This window comes from Talpa europaea, assembly GCF_964194135.1.
Source record: "Talpa europaea genome assembly, chromosome: 1".
NCBI classification, from domain to species: Eukaryota; Metazoa; Chordata; class Mammalia; order Eulipotyphla; family Talpidae; genus Talpa; species Talpa europaea.
In genome coordinates this window covers 84,516,569-84,540,118 of record NC_140073.1, presented here as the reverse complement: position 1 = coordinate 84,540,118, position 23,550 = coordinate 84,516,569, and the positions used below count along the sequence as shown (strand labels likewise).

General features: G+C 33.1%; 1 protein-coding gene across 1 annotated transcript in view; it reads left to right on the top strand.

Annotated features, from left to right (window-relative positions):
• The window catches only part of LRP1B (LDL receptor related protein 1B), a gene marked incomplete at its 3' end in the record, with an annotated part of 1,731,654 nt that overhangs the window by 1,179,457 nt on the left and 528,647 nt on the right, over positions 1-23,550 (top strand). Inside the window, exons 28-31 of the mRNA XM_084254814.1 lie at positions 9,557-9,688; positions 11,030-11,257; positions 22,088-22,262; positions 23,028-23,122. Coding sequence (XP_084110940.1) covers positions 9,557-9,688; positions 11,030-11,257; positions 22,088-22,262; positions 23,028-23,122 — 630 coding nt within the window. The remainder of the gene's footprint in view (positions 1-9,556; positions 9,689-11,029; positions 11,258-22,087; positions 22,263-23,027; positions 23,123-23,550) is intronic.

The following is a 23,550-nucleotide window of genomic DNA, read 5'->3' as shown; positions in this document are numbered from 1 at the left end:
GTTAATTCTTCATTCTTTTCTAAATTAAGAAATTAACATCTCTTCAAATTTAAATAACACTGAATTTTAAATTTTGTAACTGTCTTTTTTAACATTAGCGTTCTAATAATGAAAAACAACTACATATTTTCATCACATTTGACTATCAATATTGTTCACCTATCCATCTATTATGGATCATTTAGTTTGATTTTGTTCAAATTATTCTGCCACTGATATTTTAATACATATATCATTAGCATCTTGATAATCCAAACCACAGTTTCTTGTCTTATTTCATTTTAGTCAAATCTAATGTTTATTAGTTGCCTACATGAATATTTTTCCATATTTAGTAGATTGTAAGTTTGTTGTTTTTAGCAAGTCATATCATCTTTTGAGTTTCCAGGAAAAAAAATACATGATCTTAAACCCTTAAAAACAGTTATAAGATCACTAAGTCCCAATGGAAATGAGGTCTATTTTTTCTTATAATAAAATATTTTTAGAACAAAACATAATTAAACCTCCATGATGTATATGTACCACTTGGGGGACATGTGATCTCCCAGTGGTCTTAGTCTACATGGGTTCTTAAGAAAATAACCTATAAGAAAAGGACTATAAAATATGCTGTCAATGTCCATGTTGAAAATCAAATGTAAGTAAGTTAAATCTAAGCCTGGATTTAAAGAGAAACTACAGCATAAGTTGGATTTAGTCCAGGAATAATATGAGGGGGGTTCATGGAAATAACCAGGAGGCTAAAACCACTAGCTCAATGCCCAGCTTCCCTGACTATGTTGTTCTCCAGAAGTCCTAAGTTCTCTTTGAGCATAGTGTTTTAGTCAAAGTATGGGTAGGCATAAAATATTTCTAGTTATTGGAGTGATATATGGAATTTCTATAGCAGCCATGTAGTTGTTGCTATTAAAGTAAAGATAGGTGAGGAGAGATTAGAAATATGACAGATAGTTTTAGGCATCTGACTATCAGAATCAAGCCAAATAAAAGTTTCAAAAGGAGAGCACAAAAAGTAGTTTTATTGTGAAAATTATGGTAGGCCCTGAGGACAGAATTGTGAATGTAAAATATTGCGGAAATTTAGAACTATAATTTCACAAACAATGTTCAGTAACTTCACACTGGTTAGAATCGTCATATTTTATCACCATATGATTCTGAAACATTTATATATATTCACACTATTCCATCAATTCAACTGATCACTGGTCACTTTAGCCTACATTCTCTATTTTCTATTTCAAATGTGGTTTGTCAATTTATAGAATATAGTTGATACTTAACAGCCAGCAACTGAAAAAATACATAAGAGAATGTTATTTTCTTAGAATAAAGGGAAGTCATTAGTTATATTTGCTAACTTTATTATGATTAAGAACACCAAATTTATAGGTGTTCTTTTTAGTTAAAATAAATGAAATAAAACATAGCTATTAATTGAATAAAATTTGAGTATATTAAAAATAAAAATTTTGATGATAACATCTTTTTGAGACATGTTAGCTTTTGTTTAGATATCGATATCTGAATTTGTCTATGTTAAACATTTGATTAAACATTAGATAAAGTATTTTCATAATGACATTTTAATAATAAAGAAGATAGGTACATATATCATATTTTTATTAATGTTTTACAGATATTGCTCTCAATCTGCTCAAAGGTTTACAAGAACTATTCTTCTGAAAGTCTTTCTTACTTCAATGTCACATATAAATCTTTACACTATTCAGATTTCACCTCATTTACATTCATGTTTCACTCCACAAAAGCTCTTTTAGCACTTAGAATTTTTATGGCTATTTATTATTTTCCTAACTCTAATTTATCTATCTAGTAGTCTATAAAATAAGTAATGGTGTGTCATTTATTTACTTATATCAACTATAGAGTCTAAATCCTTTCTAATCACAATATGAATAGTTAGGAAATAATAGCAGGTGACATTTGCTAATTATTATTACTATTCTATGAGGAAGATTATTAGCAACATACTTCTACATGTAGAACACCTAAGAGCAAAGAAATGCTAAATATTTTTCACAAAATCTAGTAACCAAGGGATGATTGCCTAGTTATATGACCCCAAAGAGAATAAACACAGAGCTATTGGTTTAATTAACCACTATGTTCCACCAGGTAGAAGATACTGAGTTCATGTGTAATGAAATTCTCCTTAGAATTGTTATATCACATCACCAGATGGCAATAGAGAGTCATGGTTTATTGGCACATTCATATGGGATAAATTGTCTTACCTTCTTGATGTTGATATATTAGAAAGGGACAAACTAAACTGGCAACTAGGATCAATAAATTTATTGACATAATGGAAGGCTTTTGAATGTAAGCAGTAGGTAAATATATTTTAAAAGATAACAGGATGTAATTATGCAAAGACCTTGGACTTATATTTCTTCAAGTCCTTCCTCTGTCACTAACTTATATGGTTAGTGAAGGCAAAATAATTCATTTCTGGGTCTTCCACATTTTCAGGTTGAAGCAGCTAGAGGTAAGGAGAGAATAAATGGGAAACACCATTGGGCAGGGTTCAGACCATGAGTAACTTAAATGTTCCCCTTGCAAAAGAATTTCCATCTATATATTATAGGATTAATTATTCCACTGATCTCAGACTTGAGTGTGCATCAGAACTTCCTGGGAACTCAATAAAATAAAGATTTCTGGGATCCACCTCAGAGCTTCTGATTATACAGTTTTGGGGTATGACTTAAGATCTTACAATTTTAACAAATCCTGATGAGATACTGTTTTTTTGGTCCCTTAGAAACCACTGTACTAAGAGAAGGAGAAAAACATGAAAAATAGTTTTTCAGGGCCTCTCTGGTGGCCAAAGGGTTAAGTCCCAGTGCTACCACCTCAACAGTCTGTGTTCAGTTCCCAGCCAAGGAGATAACTTACATGGCACAGCAGACCTCTTCTGCTTCACCCACTGCTCCCCTCAGCAGTGTATTTCAGTCAATCTGCCTGTTCTGTTCCCCACTCTGTCTCTGGTGAATCTTCTCACACCCCCATACACACCTCTGGCCTATACCCCTATTCTACGCAAAAAATAAATTAAAAAAATTAAAATGTAATAATTTTTTCAAGGGAATGAATACAGATTTGTCTATTGGAAATTTGATTTCATCTAAATAAGACTAGATTAGAGAAAGACATGACAAGACTGTAGGTAGGAAACTGGTAAAGATGCTGCTTTAGTAGTCAGGAGGGGACTGAGTGGTTCATAAGAACAGAAAGAATGTTTGAGTTGTGATATACTTAAAGGCAAAGCTAATAAAAAAATGTGTAGAATCTTATGGACTGGAGGAGTTTAGAGAGACAAGGAAGAATTTGGGATGCTGTTAGTTTCCCAGTTTCTATAATTGGCTTTAATATCAAAGTGAGACTTTAAAACCATAGGAGTGGATAAAGAGAAGAGTCAACAAACATTCTGTGAAAGGCCTGCTTATAAGTATTTTAAGCTTTGTGGGCCATATGGTCTCTTTTGCAAATTTTCTACTCTGTTGCTGTAGTATGAAAGCAGTCATATGGAACATGAATGAGTATGGCTGTGTTCCAATGATTTTTTATTTATGGACATTGAAATTTGTTTTTCATCTAATTTCATGAGCTCTGAAGTATTATATTTTATTTACATTTTCCCTGCTATTTTAATAATTAACTTATAGTCAAATATGGCCCTCAGTTCAAAGTTTACTGATAATTGGTTGGAAAAAATAGGCTCAAACATAAAATTTTGGATACGTTGAATTTGAGGTACCTCTAGAACACAACAGATTATTTTGGAAAATAAAATGGATGAGTTTGGACTGTGTCTAGAGCTTAGGTAGATATTTAATTGCAGGTTGAAGACAAAAAGATGGATAAGATTTCTTAAGATTATTACAGAAAATAAGATGAGGTCAGATCCTTGGAGAAAAGATGCAGACAAAGAAGAAAATAACCAAGGGGTTTCCTAGCCAAAGGAGCAGTCAAAAAAATAAAACAACTAAGGGAAGAGTTTCAAGATGATAGTAGTGAACAGTGTTAACTCTTACAAAGAAGTCAAGAAAGTTAAAGACATACATGTATTAGATTTGACATAGTGACGAATGGTCAACCATAATTTTTAGAGTAAATTCAATGGATATCTTTGCAAATATTCTGGTAATAGCGAGTATGCTTGAAGTTACATATTAATATGAACTTCCAAGTCTTTTTACTAAAAAGCATATTAAGCAATAGGGCCATATTTTTAAATAACCCAATATAAATGCAAAACAGACAACCTTCAAAGAAATCTGTTTAGGAGAGGTAGTAGTCAAGAGAAAGATTCTAGAGTAAGACAGTTTGGTTCACATTCTGATTCTGTCATATCCTGACTGCCTGATCACTATCTACCTTGGAATTTCATCTGTAAAATAGAATCATTGCACAGATAAAGTGCATTGGTCTATCTAAAGCACATAGATGTACTGTATATGAAACATATACAGTATGTTTCGCATATTATATACTGTATATGCACATGCTGTACTGTATATTAAAGAGTCAGTTGTCACATAGAAAGATAGATGAGTGAAAGGGAATGGGGAGGGAGTGAAGGATGAGAAGTCACCTTCTAAGGGGAGTTATTTTTAACTTGAAGGAAATATGCCTTTCATCTTTTGAATGGGCTCCTTTTCCCATGGGACCGGTATGCTGTAAATCTCTGTGTCCTCTCATCCTACAAGGTGTTTTCTTGGTCACAACTTTGGTTGTGTTTTAATACCCACTGGAGTTGAACTCTTACATCAATCCAGAAAGATCCTATCATTCTGTTTCTTTTCTCTTTTTTTTTTCCATTTTCTCCCATATCTCTTTATTTTATTTCTCTGATTGGAAACTTTGCTTAAAACAACTCTAGAATATGACTGTTACTTTAATGTTGCAATATTACAAATACATTACCCACTAGCTTATCCCAAGCACAAGATGTTTTTTCCCTTCTTGAATAAACTTTTCCTTCTGAGAAGGATTTAGTTCAACAGGATGTAATAAATATGTGTGGATAAAATTGGTATTATTTTGCAAGTTCATTTTATTTTCAAAGACGGTTACTGACTCAGCTGTCCCATTTTGTTTTGTTCCTGAAACTCATAGTTACTGACAAATGTATAATTTTACATATCTATATATCTATATATATATCTACTTTACATATGATAATATCCCTCATAAAAGCCAATCAAAACCCAGAAATAGAGTGAAGTAGAAACAAGTTTGTGTGTTTATACATATATATATAGCCTATATATTATTAATTGTGTTTAAATATTGTTGTTCTTACTGTTTAATAGTATCAGTAGGAAATTTGTTTTGACATGTACCCTATTTTAAAATGCTAATATTTCTAAAAACAGTAGGAGGATGTGAAATAATTCAAAAATTCTTCCACCTTTGCAGTTGATTATCAGCAACTTTGAAGGAATGAGAATTCTGACTGAAGTGAAGTAGAAGGCAGGTTATATTAAAGCAAGGTGACATTTTTAAAATTTGACTAAACTTGCGAGGCTTCTATAATCAGGTGCTCAGAGCCTGTGCTATACTGAAAGCCTATTTTGAAAGAGAGAGAGAGAGAGAAGGAAATGAGCAATGAAGAGGAGAAATGAGACTTGGAAATTGCCAGAGGCATGTTGCTACCACTTTCCATTTATTGAACTCACTTCCTCCTTCTTCTATCTCTTTCCATAACATAGCCCTCTGATCCCTGTACCAGTTATATCCAGTTATATGTATTGGCACCTAAATTTCAGTTTCTTAATGAATGTTGATGTATCATTGTGATAAGAAAAAAGTATTTTCAGTTTTTTTTTTATTTTTTTTTATTCCTGAAATATAGTTATCTATAGAAGATCAGATAAAATTTCTAAACATTCTAATTTATTTTTCACCAAAATGCAGTACAGGATAAAATTCATCATAAAATATTTGATGAAAGTAGCTCCTGTATACCTAGTATTGCTAGAATATTGTAAAGCCAAAACAATAGGAATGTTTTTTATTTGGCAATATATTGCTCTGTGTGTGTATTTTGTGCACATTTTAAATAAGGAATTCACTCTAGTTCTTTCATGTCTTATGTTAAAATTATAATTTGAGGATATTTGTCAAAGGGAAAATAAGATTTCAGATTGATATTTAATTGAAAGATCCTTATGAAATTTTCTTCCCTTGAAAATATTAAACTCTTTTCTAAAAGGAAAAATATAATGTAGATGAATCGCTCTATTACATTAGCAATGATTTTTATACCCATAAAGTTGAATAAAAGGATGGACATTAATTACTATCAAAATTGACTATATGGGAGGAAAAAGAAATCTTCCTCTTATGCAACAAATTGCATCCTGGCATTCTGCCTTAAGTATAGTTTTATTAGGGAAATAAATATCGTACATATTTTATATTGCATCAACATTTGCATATATTTATTTGAATTTAATGGGTAAAATAATTGTTTGGCTTTAAAGTGTTTATTTTTTGCTGGTAAGAAATGGACTGCAATTAAACATAGTTTGTATGAAATATGAAATTATTTTAATGATACTGTTTTCTTCATAGAACAACATCAGTCTTATGTGATTACATAATTAACATTTGTTTTGCCTATACAGTATTTGCATTATTTAGTCTTTTCAGCTACAGCTATGATGTCTCTTAGAAGATTAACTCACTTTCTAAATTTTTAAATCGCTGCCCTTTTAGAACATATACCCACACATGGAAATGATCATGCAAATGAATTCAAATGTCTGTAAGTCTAACTCAGTAATAGATACCCTAGAAATTTTAGGAAAAATATGTATGTATGCATGTATTTAGTTAAGTCATAGTTACTGAGATTCTAACACTTATACCCTAACTGAGAAGCTGACAAATCAGCCCCCTCAGCCGAAATGTAGCCTTTTGCATATTTTGTAAATGAGATTTTATTTGAATAGATTCACATATCTTAATTCACATATTGTTTTGTGGCTACTTTTCTGCTACAATAGAAAAGCTATATAATTACATGAAAATTATAAAGTCTGTAAAGATGAACATATTTATACTATTTTGCCTTTTATAGAAATAAACTTGCCAACTCCTGATGTAGGTAGAAACCAATGTAGGGGTAGAGAGGAAATCCCCCCCATATCCCTTGGATTTTTCTTGAGGTGGTCCAGTAATCAAATTAGCATTGGACAGACTAGTAGGAGAAGAGAATAAATATAGCAATCTTGGGAGAAATTGTAGGAGATAAGATGAAGAGTTTGTCAGTTAGACAGTTGTTAGTTTCCTGAGAATTTAAGTAAAGCAGCTATTAGTTCAAGTCTGTATTTTAGAAAGATAGTGGGTAATTATGGGCATAGATAAAAAGTTACTACAGCAATCCGACCAGCACAGAGTACACAAATTGTGCCACTGACCCAATTGGAGAGTTGGTACATAGGGTTAGAGAACATGCTCTAAAACAGTTTGGTCCATGAATTATGTCTTGTCTACTATTATATTCTAATATGTTAAAGATAGGTCGGATAACTAGGTACTTCATAATATTTACCCAGTGCCTAAATGTAAGGAGGGGATGTTCATGTATTTCTAAGGTTCTTCGCATGGTCAAATTTGTAGATAAATGAACTGCGCCTAGCTTGCACCAGCTGTATTTGAACTTTATCTGTGAAGAATCCTTAGAACTGTACATTGACTAATCAGTGTTTCTAACTTTTGAATACAAATAAATCAGATAGAGTTGGTTTTATAGGAGTCCACACCTCAGTATTAATATTGGTCTGTGCAATACTATTTCTTATAAAAGAGTTAATTGCTTTATATCTAGTGTTAGGAAATCTTTTCTGTAAAGAGCCAGGTAATAAACACTTTAGGGCTTCATGTTTCATGCCGTCTCACTGAAACTATTAGTTCTGCTAATGTAATGTGAAATAGCCATAAATAATATGTACACGAATGAGGATATATATTGCAACTTCTCATATCCTCTAAAATTTTATAATACCCCATAGATTTTTTTTTTCATCTTTAAAACTGCAGGAATGATATTAACTACACTGAGCTGTAGTTCTACCTGTTAGAAAGTATAATTCCTTGAAAACTATAATCCTATTGGTAGAATCAGAAGATTTAACTCCTTCGTGCTTCAGTTTAGCAGTCTGATTTTAGAGACTTCAAATGACTTAATAGGATCCATAAAAATGAGATTTAAGAAAATAGTTATTGATCAGTTGAGATTAAAATCTCATGATGACAGAAAAAGAAACACAAAAGAATGAGAGAATGATACTGAATTACACAATTTAATATATCATTCTATATTTGAATATAACTTATTTATTCAAGTGGAATTTAAGTATGTGTATATTGAACTGTCAGTGCATGACAAGGGATGCCCAGGAATCCCCAAACACTAAAATGGGTTTCTGCCATCCACTGCATAAAGACAAAGCAGACTATTGGTGTGAACGAACATTAGTGGAATTAGTATACACAGAGAGAGAAGAGGGAAGAATATTCTGAATAAAACACCGAAATTACCCATCTTCTTGTAAGCAAATAGGGTCGGCCTGAAGCCACGGTGCTTAGGCTCAAAGGCTTGCTACAAGTCTAGGGCAGCTTCTGGCATGGAATCCTATGAAAGGAATCAGAAGAAGCAGGTCTCAGAAAGCTGGGCAAAAGGAAATATCACATCAAGATAACCATGACAACTGTCAGTCAAGTGTGTCTCACCCACTTGTCTCTTTTGAGTGTCTCTATATGACTGTCTTCCATGCATTGTCTTCCATGTCTTCAGTAGTTCCAGGTTGCAAGTTGGGTTGCAGAACAAGGGATTCACTTCCTTTTTTCTCCAGAAGAAAGACCTATCTCCACCACCTAGTTCCCAGTAGTTAGTACGAGCTGGCTGCCTATGAGTAGGGTAGGGGAACATGATAACTCCACTAAAAACTTTAGCCATGGAATCACTTAATATGAAAAAACAAAATGAAGTAGATGTCTTGTTAATAAAGGAAAATAAATATTTTTTTCAAAGAGGAAATGACCCAAAAGAAGGATATTCATGTGACAATAGTTTCCTAGGGAGCCCTTTAAAAGTAGATGCTAAAACAAGAAAGGAATCCACATGATGGGTTAGGAAAATGACATCCATTGAAAGTCACAATATCCTGGAATATTGTAGACTATCTGAGCTTACTGTATGCTGAATTAGTTATCCCTGATTGTTTCTCAGACTAAATCCTTAAAAAAACCTTTACTTCTAAGGCAATCAGATGCTTTGCATTCATCTTAAAGGAAATTGAGGCAGTTAGTTGTTATCTTTGAGGAGGAGAAATGTTTTTTATTAGTGTAATTGCTGTGTATGAATGTCTATTATTGTCATATTAATCACCCTAGTAATGGGTACTATGGAGGGAACTTCACATTGAATCATTCAATGAATAACCCTTGTCAACCTCCGAGGTTCCCTAATATATTCCTCCTTCTACACTGTTAATATTTCACTGTGTAATTACAGCTCCCAATCCCTGTGCAGCTAATGATGGCAAAGGCCCCTGTTCACACATGTGTCTGATCAATCATAATAGGAGTGCGGCTTGTGCGTGCCCCCACTTGATGAAGCTTTCCACTGATAAGAAGACCTGCTATGGTAAATTTCTTACAGTTCTGATTTAAACTCCAAATTGAATTCTCATATTGTGTTAGCATTCAAATTTTCCTCAAAGTACAGCAGAAGAGGTTTTGAACATCCTTAAAAACATTTGAGATTGTACCATTTCTAGAATCTATTGATGATTCATCAACTTTTGGGGAGACTTACATATTCTTTAAATATGTGATATGCTGTGATTAGCTGTTTATTGCTTTATTCCCTTTTTTTGTGACTCTCTTATTTGGTGAGTTAGCAGAATTTATCTCTACAAAACAGGGAGTTTTGTAAGTGAAAGTGTTTTATCAGAAAATGATGATGTAGGTAACCTGCATGCCAAAGAGGTATTAGCTTTAATCTTCTCTTGCTCTTCTAAATTTACTTTTGCATACTTTTCTTAGGGATTATCAACCTGAAGGGGGGAGAATGTGGTAAAATACAGAAGTTGGGAAAATTTGTAAAATACAGTGAAATGGCACATTTGACAAAATTTATGAATGCAAATCATACTGTGGAGTTCTCTTTCAATTTTCAGTAATTTTATTTTGAAAGCAAATCTTTAAAGATGGAAAATAATATACTCATATCTTAATTGAGAATGCATTCACTTGTGTCTTTAATTAATTTTATACAATAATAGCATAACTCAAATAATAATATCTCCAAAGAGAACAATGAAAGACTGCAATACCAGTGATTCCTCTTTCTATTTAATTTACAAATATTTCATAAATATAGTGCAAGAAAGTACTAATGGGAGTAGAAATGATATAGTGCCTCACAATGTAAGTTACAGAGATTTACAGTATTTTCAGTAAAGCATTCTTTAATATTATTTGAACTCAATTTTTATAGGGAAGCCATGAATATGATTTTAAAAGCAATGCTTAATTTTTTGCAGAGTTAAAAATCTATGAAATCATTAACAAGAAATATTTAAAAATTTCTAGACTATTTCAATGTTGCATTAAACTAATGCAATGTTATTACAGTTACTTACCAAAAACATGGTTGACATTTGTAGATTTCATGTAGTTTTAGCAAGGTTGCTTGAAATACTGAAATCAAATCAATCCTGAGAATTTTTTGGCATTTCTAAATAAGAAGAATTTTGTTTTCTTTTGTTTTTACATTTCTAAGTATAATGATGATGTAAGGATCCAAACTTATTTTACATTTGTTTCCATTAAGTATCTTAGTTTAATGTTTCCATCAAATCTTAAACATGAGTTTTGGAGTTAAAAATATATGAACTTATTAATAAGAAATATTTAAAAATTTCAGAACTAGTTCAAGCTTTCCAAACTTAGAAAAAAAACTCACTTTCTATTTCTTTTCTAGAAATGAAAAAATTTCTTCTTTATGCAAGGCGTTCTGAAATCAGAGGAGTGGATATCGATAATCCATATTTTAACTTTATCACGGCGTTTACAGTCCCTGATATTGATGATGTTACTGTGATAGACTTTGATGCATCTGAAGAACGTTTATACTGGACAGATATTAAAACACAAACCATTAAACGAGCTTTTATTAATGGAACTGGATTAGAAACTGTTATTTCAAGAGGTAAAAGATTTTCAAGTATTACAACTTAAAAATGTTTGTTTTGTGAGAATCAAGGTCTCTTTTGTATTCTTTTTCTATTATCTAATTCTATGTTGTTAAGTGAAATATGGAATTGATTATTCAGACACTTAGTAATATGCTATGTTTTAACAATTGTAGAATGCTATGATTATGTTGCACATATTGGTCTGATAACTAGAAATTTAGATACACTGGAAGAAAAAAGTTCAAAATAGACATTAATATTTAAACACATCTAATATACAGATTTGGAGATTCCTATTTTATTGATGGGGGAATAGTTATATTTGCACAGAGAAAACACAGGTGGTTCGGAAGGATTGGTCAACCCCTCTCATCAACCCTATATCTACTTCCTTTTGCATGTATTTTTTTTTCTGAATTAAACTACACTAATAAGATAGGAAACCTGTTTGTATCCACCTCCTGACCCAGAAGGTTGAATTATAGGTTCTCAGTAAATATTGATTAACCATTTAAAAAAGAGTACTTTTCCCAATGTAAAAAAAAACATAACTACAGTGAGACATACAAGTAAATGCAGTGGTTGAATTCTAAATAATTAGCATTTGAATTAACATCCTTGTGTAAAGTTTGGCATATTGTGATTTCTGGGTCAGTAATGATTTTATCGAATGAATCTTAATTGAATTTACTCTTTATAGTGAATGTGGAACCAAAGAAGCCTGTTTCTCTTTATTTCCATACTCCCTAAGTATGTTATTGGGTTTTGGGGGAGAATAGAAGAAGGAATAATCCATAAACTATATAGATATATCAAATGCCTATACATGAAAGCATACTGAATTTTTTAATTAGACCTTTTTTTTAAATAATAAAAGCAACAAGAAGTACAGGTTTGAAATCCCGATGTTTAAAAGAAATTTCATACGTACTATTTGAAGACTGCTTGAATACCACTAGTAAATCTGATAGTATGTCACCACTAAAATGATCTTGTATTTATGTTAATTCTTTACCCATCTCAGATAAGTATTTTTGAAGCTATCGAATTGTTTACAAGCTTGTTCAAATATTTATCCCAAGGTTTCCGTAAGAGAAATATCTTTCTGAAAAGATAATACAAAAGTTTCTTCTTCAAGATTTCTTAAGGGGCAGAGTGAAAAATGACAGGATAATCATTGCCAGACCAGATTTTAACTCTTTTAACACTTTCAGAGACATGTTAAAATATGCTAGATAGTCCCCAAGTTTGGCAGTCATGATAAATTTATCAAAGCCTAATAGAAACTTCTTCAAGCACATTATCATAAATATGAAATACTCCCCAAACACTCTGTGAATTGGATAAAGGAAAGGATGTTCTACCTCTCAAAATTTGTGGGATAATTTTCTGTCTTAATTATAACTTGGTGATTAGTAGTAATTTAGTAAGTGTATCTTTGAGAAAATCATAAAGACATATTTCTATTTAACAGACTCTGTTTACAATCATTGACCAATTATTGAGCAATAATATTTCTGAGTACTCATTAGAATCAATAATTATTAATTCAGTAATTATGACAAATACTAAAATATATTTACTTAAGTAAATGAAAGAGAATCAGTTTTGAATGAGTAGTACAGAACAAAGAATGGGAAGAATGTGCTATGTACTCTGATGGAACTAAAGAAATGGAAGCCAAATCATTCTAGTCTTTATAGGATATAGTCTCAGATTTTATGTTAATAATAAAAATGAAGAAAATCAGGAAAATTTGTTTTTAAGAAGGGTGCAGCTACTTGATAAGCTTTGAATGTGGGAAATATCACTGTAGATAGCTTTTTGGGAATAAAGTATAGAAGACTGCAATGGGTGTAAATGAGTGGTGGACTCTGGGGGGCAAGTTGGCCCTTAGTGGTACTGTGTTTTCAGTAAGAGATAATAGATGCCTAGAGCAGAAACAGAGAAATGTGCAAAAACTAAAGAGATTTCAAAGAGTGAAAAATAAAGAGACTTCATTGGGAAGGAAGATCGAAGGATAGGTATTGCCAAAACTCCTCCATTCCGGTAAATTCACAAATGTAATGGCATTGCTTTTTCCTTTCTTCTAGAATGAAACCTTGTTAAGGTCTGATATAGCTCTCCATTAATAGAAAAACTTGTACTGAACTTTTGACAGTCAGTTTCTGAACTCATCAGAGAATTTCAGATCCATCCAGTAATTGTGGTTTATTTTATCCTTTCATCTTTGGATGCTCTGTGACTCTCTGACCTTCCTCTTACATCTTATGCTCTTGACCTCTGCGTTACTTCACTATCCTTCCTCTACTAAACTTTTACTTGAGAGACTTTCCTTTCCTCTAGACTAACTAAGTATAATGTGAAACCAACTTTAAAAATCTAGTCCCAGATCGATCCATTGCTCCAGTGCTCTGGTAGACTCCCATTGTTTTCTTCTAAGGTAAAACATTTTCTGAGGAAAACAGTGAATATCTTTGGGTCAAGTTTTCATGAGGAAACCTAGAAATAATTTGCCTGTTTATCATTCTCTATGTCCTGAAACTCTAGACTGTTCATAATTTTTATATTACCCCTATAATTTGTTTTCTGTAAACTTGTACTTGTTACATTTCAGTATGAGGATATATTCTAATAGATGACTATAGGCACATTCACTGTATAATTTAACAATTTTGTGTATACATATTTAAATGTGTCATATATATATACAGATGTAATATAGGTATACACACATGCCTCTTTGACACACACAAAAATCAAAGATAAAATTATACCTTTATATATTATATAATTATGTATTTGAAGAAAAAATAGGACCTTCCTGGTGGATCAAGGGGTTAAGCTTCAGCACTATGAAGCTATCTGCAACTACTACAGCATGAGTTATATCCCCAGCCAGGGAGGTGACCCACATGGTGCAGCAGACCCCTTCTGACTTGCATGCTGCTCCCTTCAGCAGGGTATTTCAGTACATCCACCTGTTCTGTTCCCCACTCTGGCTCTGGTGAATCCTCTCACCGCAGCACCTCTGGCCTATACTCCAGATCTTGTGTGCATTGATAAATAAGTCTTTTTAAAAAACTAATATTTAATAGCAAACCTTTTGTTACCATTCTAGTAGTCTGTAGCTATCTCTGGTATTAATTCTATTGAGTCACTGTTTGTGACTCAAGACTCATTCTCTCAGGTTTACTTATTTATATTTTTTATTGGTTGTCATTGTTGTAGCAAGTACCATGATAGTATTTAATACTCTAAATTTATTTTTATAAATTAATTCCTATTAAAATCATTTCCGTTATGATGATGGGGAAACTTAAGCACCCATACCTAAACTTTGTCTCAAAACCAAAGTGAGGAATGACAAAGACAAATTCAGGACTATATGTTTAAAGCTGCCACCATTCTCATATCCCTGCAATAAGAGGATTTGGGACTTTACCCCAAGCAACTCGGTATTTTTGTCCTTTTAAGATGGTCCCAGAAGTTCATGTGCTCCTTCCCCCATTATTCAAAAACTATTCAGAATTATGCCTTATTGCATAAAATATTGTTCACCAAAATTCTGAAGTATTACTTGCTATTAGTATAGTAAGAAAAAAAAATCACTATACTTTAAAGCTCCTAAAATAAGCCATCAGTATGACATTTCACATTTGTATATATCCTTATTTAATCTAACATGTCTTCCTCACATCATGATTTTAGGTAAATGTTACTATTTGGTTTTATAGATGAGGAAGCATTTTGTTATGATTTGCCAAATGTTAGGATATTGCAGAGCTTATTGCATACAAGTTCAGTTTCAGGACTTTTGACTCCAATATTATGCTTTTTTTTTCTAAAATGTGTCTTTCTTTTACAAATAATGAACCTCAGTCAGATGGATAGCAGAGACATTACTAAAAATACATGATTTGTATGTAACATTCTTCCCCAGCATTCACTTAATATATACTCACAGCACAGTCTGTGGTTTTCTAGGATCATTGGGGAAAGTATAGAGGTTATTTCATTCCTTTGAAACATTTTTATTGTTTATTCTGAAATATAAGGAAAAGCTTTTAGATACGTTAGCAACTTTATGTGATTCCAGGTCATCATCAATAGAATCTCATTTTTCTTTGAAAAGGCAAATGACTTACCTGGTTTTCTAGGGCAAAGAATATGTTGTATAAATCTGGAAAATGCGTGACAACTTTAGGCAAGTACAATTGTTTGAGCAAGTTGTGTGTGTGTGTGTGTGTGTGTGTATGTACTAGAGACATATACTACCTAAATTAACTGGATTGTTAGGTTGAGTAAAGCAGAAATCTACAAAAGGAAAATGAAAATAAATTTAAAATATCTGCTTATTTAGAATTTTCCATGACATGGCAGTAAACTATCATATAAACTATCATACTGCCATGTCATGGAATATTCTAAATAAACATTTTATTTATCATATAATTTTTAAACTATCATATAATCATTTTTTAAACTATAAGATATAATTCATTTTAAAAGAAGGCCTTTGAATCACTTTACAGTTACATAAAATTGAATCTTCAGGGCCTCCCCGGTGGCGCAGCGGTTGAGCGCTGGGTTGCGAAGCTGCCCGCGGCCTCTGCGGCGCCAGTTCGATCCCCAGCTGCTCCCCGGCCACCAGAGGAGGGTCCCACATGGCGCGCAGACCTCTCCTGCCGCCCGTTGCTCCCCTCAGCAGTGTACTTCGGTCCTTCTGCCTGCTCTGCTCCCCACTCTGGCTCTGGTGAATTCTCTCACCCTCCCACACTTCTTTTTTTTTTTTTTTTTTTTTTTTTATAGAGGCATGTTATTTATTTATTTATTTGTTTGTTTGTTCTGTTTATACATGCACTGGGTACAGTCAGAAGCGCGGGAGGGTGAGAGAATTCACCAGAGCCAGAGCGGGGAGCAGAACAGGCAGAAGGACCGAAGCACACTGCTGAGGGGAGCAGCGGGCGGCAGGAGAGGTCTGCGCACCATGTGGGACCCTCCTCCGGTGGCCGGGGAGCAGCCAGGGATTGAACCGGCGCCGCAGAGGCCGCGGGCAGCTTCGCAACCCAGCGCTCAACCGCTGCGCCACCGGGGAGGCCCGCTCCCACACTTCTGACTGTACCCAGTGCATGTATAAAAAAAGGAACAAGCAAACAAACAAATAAATAAATAAAACATGCCTCTATAAAAAAAAAAATCTTTAACAAAAAAAAAAAAATTGAATCTTCATTGACACTTTGAATCAAATTAGACCTATTTCAGAGTAGATTTTCTTTAGTATTTGAAACTTATCCATTTCTGCAAATAATAATTTTATGAAATAATTATTTAATTAAATCTTTCTATTTTGCAAGACAACCATATTTGTACCCAGTAATAAAAATGCTCAGAAAATAAAATTATTATGAAAATTGGTCCAAAGAGAATGGCAAAAAATTTAAAAAGACCAGTACTAATAGTAAGATCTAGGTTTTTTGAAAACTGGTTTTGAATTAGACAGTTTGAATAGGGAACATCTGTTGTTTTGCCTATTTCTGAATAAAATTTTCAATTTCATTTTCACACAGAAAGCCTTTTGGTGAAAGAATACCAACATCTGTGATTTAAAAATAAGAGAAAAGAAAAGAAAGACAAAGCCACACCTATAAATTCGAATCCATTAATTATGGCAATGGGTACTAAATGATCATACTTCTTAGGTTTATTTATTTATTTTCAGTTAGAAGGATAAAAATAAATTTTATTTTATGCCTTTCTTTTTTTTTTTTTTTAATTCATTTTGTCCTAGATTCTACATGTGAGAAATTGGGTGGGGGAGCAATTATTTCATTAAATCAGTTCATAACTGCAAGGAGCTTCATATCTGTTCGAAGAGTAAGATGTGAACAACTTACCATATAAGGCTAAATTAAATACAATGTTTATCAAGGGTGTAAGTAACTTCTCAGAAAATTAGCATATGGAGTACTGAATTCTTAAAGAGGATACCAAAATGCTTTCTTAGGAAGTAGTAGTCAGACTAGGTATAGGGTGACAATGTTAACCTGATCAATCCAGGCTGAGATATCAGTCAGTACAAAAATCTGTTCTCTATAAAAAATAGAGGAACAATAGTGGGGGGTACCTACACCTTAAAGAAAACTAAACTATGTGGTTAATATGAGGGCAGAGGGCCTCTCTTATGGTGCAAGTGGTTAAGTCTCAGCACTATGAAACTATCTGCACCCAATGCAGCACAAGTTCTATCCCTGGCCAAGGAGCTACCCACATGGTGCAGCACACTTCTTCTGTCTCACCCACTGCTCCCCTCAATAGTGTATTTCAGTAGATCTGCCTGTTCTGCTCCCCCACTCTGTCTCTGGTAAATTCTCTCACCCTCCTGCACCTCTGGCCTACATCCCAGCTCTTTTATGCATACATAAATAAATCTTTAAAAAATATGCATGAGGGAAGATCACAGAGGGCCTTGTACCAGGATAAAGAGCTATTATATTTTTTCCCCCACAAGGCAATGGGAAACCACTGAAAACTTTTCCGGATTCAAATACTTTGAAGATAAATCAGATGGAAATCAGAAAGACTGGCTGAAAGACTGAGAAATTATAGACAAAGATAAAATTAGAGAGCTATAGAAACATCCTAAATTGGAAACAAAAAGTAAACTAGAACAATGAGATGTAGAAAACATTGATAGATCCCAAGGGCATGACAGATGTAGAAGGAATTGAAACTAATAACTGTGAGAGAGGTGATGTTACTAGATAATTAGAAAGGTGTTGGGGATGTTGATCCAGATGAAATAAAAGGACTGTTATTTAGAAATTTTCCCAATCAGCTGTATGGAATAATTGTACTTAGGATATTAAAAGTGTGAGTGTAATCAATAAGCTATAATTCTGCTTTCCTATATTCTCTAGGGAAAAAATGGAGATTTTGGTTATATACATATGTGTTAAAACATAAATTGATGGGCCTCCCCGGTGGCGCAGCAGTTGAGCGATGGGCTGCAAAGCTGCCCACAGCCTCTGCTGCGCCAGTTTGAACCCCGGCCACCAGCGAGGGTTCCACATGGCGCACGGACCTCTCCTGCAGCGCCCACAGCTCCTCTCATCAGTCTGCCTGTTCTGCTCCCCGCTCTGGCTCTAGTGAATTCTCTCACCATCCCGAGCTTCTGACTGTACCCAGTGCTTGTATAAATAAATAAATAAATCTTTAAAAAAAAAGAAAAAAAAAACATAAATTGATAAGTACTAAACTTTAGTGTAAGAGCGGCATACGATAGTAAGTATGAGCACAGAGGATTCTGAAATATTTGTAATGCTTTATTTCTTAAACTGAATTAGGGGTTTATGGATGTTTTAGTTCCACGTGTAATAAGAAATTTAAATATACAGATAACTTATGCTTTCTTATTCTTACAATGTCTCATATTTGCAATGAATAAAATATTTGACACAGTTCCCTTGAGAAGGTTTTCCAAAATGCGTTACCAGTTTGCTTTGCAAGCTTATCTGAGAAACATACCTCTAAAGAATTTTGAGTGATGTAATCATTGTGTTTACCCCAAGAGCTTCTAAAAGTTCTATCTAATAGGACAAAGAAAAAAAGACTCTCATAGATCATTTACAACCAGTCCTCATTTGCTTAGATTTATTTACATGCTAACCAATTTATGGGGTTACCTTCATTACTCTTTTATCTAAAATCTCTCAGAGTTCAATTTCCTTCTTTCTGAATTATATCCTTTAATATCCCTTTAATTTGGTGAGAATCTACTAGTGATAAACCAGTATCTGAAAATGTATTTGTTTAGTCTTTGCTTTTGAACGATGATTTTTTAAATTATGGCTAAATTCACATAACATAAAATTCACTGTCTTGATCACATTTAAGTGTTCAATTGAGTAATTTTAAGTACATTCACTTCGCATAACTGCTCTCTAGAGTTCCTTTCTTCTTGCAGAACTGAAATGCTATGCCCATTCAACATCTCCCCATTTCTGCCTCCTCCCAAATCTTTTCAACCACCATTCTATTTTCTGTCTCTGATTTTAACTATTTAGGTACTTCTTATAAATGGAATCATATAGCATTTGTCTTTTTCTGAACAATTAGCATGAAATCCATGAGTTCTTGTGGTTGAAACTTGGTGTTTACCAAGTAGCCTGTTATGAATGATGTTTAGGCAAGTAGAGATGTGATAAGAACATAAGATTCAGGTGATTTCCTATATGTTGCAAAGTTTAGGACAATTCTCTAAATCTGAAAACACAATAATATAACTGAAAAGTAAGGTAATGGTTAAAAAATATTGAGAAATAATGTCAGGAGGGTTGTTGTATTCAGATTATATAGAAAGCCTGTCAAAGGAATTTAAATATCAGTTTCTGGGTGGTTCGAAGCTATTCAGTATCTCAGGGTCAGCAAAGGTCAAGATCCAGAACTAGAACTCTCTAGTCACTTAGAGCATAGCAACAACTAAATCAATTGCTTGCAAAAGGAAAAAACTGGTTACCCTTGCAATTTGAGAGAGCATGAAACATAAAATCGACCTGAACTAAATATATATTAATAGCTTCAATTTGGATATGTTTTCTAATTTAAGAGTACTCTCTGGACCATATGACTAGGAGTCAATCAGGAAAGAATGAAAGCATGTTTATCAGCAGAGACACCCAAAGAACTTTGATGAAGATGTAGTAAATATAAAAAAAAATTTATTATTTTTTCCAATGCCAAAAAATCCAGCATACAAATATAGTATTAAATTCTTTGAAATAAATTATACCTTAATCCTAAATTAACTGAATAAATATAAATATTTCACATAGCTCCTATGCCTTTTATCTATAATTAATTCCATTATCTTCATAAGAAAGGTTCTGTTATAAAGTTCTGAAAAAACATTTAAGTGACTTGATGAATGAGAAAAAAATAAGCAACATGAACCTTAATCTCACTATAGCAATTCTCAACAATTACTTGATTTCAGAGAATGAAGGAAATGAAAGAATAATAACATTGATGTGGCAAAAAATATATATGACAAGTTTAGTTTTATACAGCTGTAGTCTTCTTTCTTTTTTTTTTTTTTGAGACTAGAGGGATGAGGACAAATAAAACTAAAATGAAATTTCAAATTCTGGGTTGAGAAATGCAGGAACTTCACATTCAAAATTCACCAACTCACCGGTAAATTAATGATGAAAAGCTACAGAGTGAGAGATTCTTGATTTGAGGAGAACTTGACAAACATGGGAGATAATGTCTAAGTGCACTGTAATTATAAACTATCTAGAAATAATAAAATAATTTTTGAACAGAAAAGTAGGTTCCATTAAGATTTGAGGAGCAAATGGTGGTGCCTACCGTACTGCCATTGTGCTTTGTAGTCAACAAGTCTTATTTTGTTCTTTAACATTTTTAACTACTTGGCAAAGTTTTATAAATCAGGAATTTTTTTTTACATAAATATCTAGCTTTGTGGTTTCCTATTTTTAATGGTAAAAAAGGAGGGTGTAATAATTCAACTGGAGATAAGTAGAAGCTATTCTGAGATTTTGGACGTGTTTGGATAAGAACCACTTGTCTGAAGCAGAAGCAGTCACACTTGGGAGCCAGGTAGAACTTGCAGAAATGTAGAGACCTTCCCAGATTACTGAATCAGAAGCTTACTTCAACAGTCTCCCAGTAAGAGGAATAGATCAGTGTGCTAGAAAATATCGCCTTGTAAAGACAAAACCAGCGTGGTCAAATGCCACAGATTGGGGACTAAACTACACTATTTGATATATTAATATTTTAAATATTATCTTATCTCTATTATTTGTAGCATTTTATTTTGTGTCTTTAAAATGTGCAGTAGTATTTAAGTCTAAATTCATTTATTTATTTTTAAGATTTATTTATTCATGCATAGAAGAACCAGGGTACAGGCCAGAAGTGTGGGAGGGTAAGAGGATTCACCAGAGACAGAGTGGGGAACAGAACAGGCAGACTGACTGAAATACACTGCTGAGGGGAGCAGCAGGTGAGACAGGAGAGGTCTGCTGCACCGTGTGGCATTCTCGTTGGCCAGCCGTGATCAAACCCAGGATTGAACAGAGGCTGCAGACAGCTTCACAGCGCTGTGATCAACCGCCTGTGCCACCAGGGGAGGCCCTAAATTCATTTTTTTTTAAAGATAACTCATTGAGTAATCAAGCAATAGCATCCCAAATATTCTTATTGGCTGTAATGAATCAAAACTTAATTAGACTTCAGTAATTTCTATAGAACCCATGTTGAAAGAATGTTAAAAAGGATTGCAGTTTCTGTCCTCATATCTCATTCAATTTCTGTTAATCATCTACTTTGAAAGATGTTCAACTCTGCTAATTCTTTTAGGAAAGTTGAATTGTTTTATTTCATTCCAGTAACAAATTGGCACTTAAAACATAAAATACTCCATTTTTTGATGGCCCGCAAGTACTTTCTCCTAACTTGAAAGACGTGCTACTAACTGGAGAAGATTTTACTCTAATTTGAATTTTGGTCACCTTCGCCCATAAGAATGCTGCATGTGTCTGCCTCTAAGTGTTTACTAGTGAATCATTGACTGTTAGTATAATTTCAGTGCTAATTGTTGCTTCAGGTTTTCAAATGGCTCAACATTAAGACATTAATGATTATCCAAGCCTTCAGAAGGGCTGATAAGGGAATGGGATTACAATCTCATACAATTTTAGCTAGCGAATTAAAGTGTAAATTAAATTTTCCCTGAGATAGAAAATAACTTACTTGGAAAGCCAAAATAATGAGAAACTTCATTCACTTTTAATTTTCTTTTTCCTGTTTTACAGATATTCAGAGTATCAGAGGGTTAGCAGTGGATTGGGTCTCACGGAATTTATACTGGATTAGCTCAGAATTTGATGAAACACAAATTAATGTGGCTCGACTCGATGGCTCCTTGAAAACCTCAATTATCCACGGAATCGATAAGCCACAGTGTCTTGCAGCTCACCCAGTGAGGGGGTAAAGTATGATTATTTTTTAACGTTTTCAAAAATTTCACTCACCTATTCTATAATGTATGAAAATACTACTTATTTCATAAGTCACATAAGTCACTATGTAAACCATACAATCAAAAACATCAATTGTAAACTTGGAAATTATAGGATCATTTATGGGAGATTCCAGTGAAGGACATAAAATCAAGTTTTTATATACTGTATGATATGATTAATTTGTTTCTAATGACTGTTAATAAAAAAGATTCAAGGAAAGGTCTTTGATTTCATTTTGACTACTAACTAATCTACTGCATATTGATATAGTCACTGTTCCTCTCCCATTTTCTGGGTAGTTACTAATTGCCCACATGGAAAGCTTGCTCAGGGTGAAAATAAATTCTTTCTCCCAGCACTTTCAACAGGAACCACTGAAATAGTTTTGCCTTCTTATATGGTATTTAATTTTGCCAAGTCAAGAGAATTCAATCTTGATAAATGACTGTCAATGGAAATAACTTGCTGCAGCCATAGTTAAGTATTCAGTTTTAAATGTAGGAAGAAAAAAAGGAAATGAAATAACTTTCCTTCAATGACAGGAAAAAGGAAAAGCTGTGATGTTTTCTTTCCAGGCAAATATGTAGGTTACTGTTAGCAACTGGGTCAACAATTTGGTACCGTCTTGGAAATAATTAATCCTGAGCCCATAATTTAACTTGATATGACTTTGTTCTTCAGCAAGTAGATCTGCAATTAACATTTTCAATCTACATCTCTCTTGAATAAGGAAACTCTACTGGACAGATGGAAACACAATTAACATGGCAAACATGGATGGCAGTAATAGCAAGATTCTGTTTCAGAATCAGAAGGAGCCAATTGGTAAGTTTGCAGTTTTTTAATAGTTAATGACAAACTTTTACAATGTACCTTTAATATAGTGACTGAAAGAAAATATTAAAGATTAGTAATATAAATTAAATCATGAATTTACCAATCTTATTGATTCTATTATGTTCATATGGGGCAGAAAATAAATTATTTTTTGATAAGAAAACAAATCCTTTCAATAAGATTTTTTGGTATATTAAATACTTTATTTGCTTAACACTTGATGTAATTAATAAATATTTTTACTTGTGAATATCTGACCTGTTGCTACAGTGACAATATTATGTACTGAGGCTTCCCTGGAAATCAGTATGTAGTCATTATTTACAGTTACAGTTTTGAGTTTAAGATTTTAGTGTTTAGATTTCAGCAGTTTTTATTTATTCTGTGATATGCTGAGTTTGTTTGTCTACCTTTGT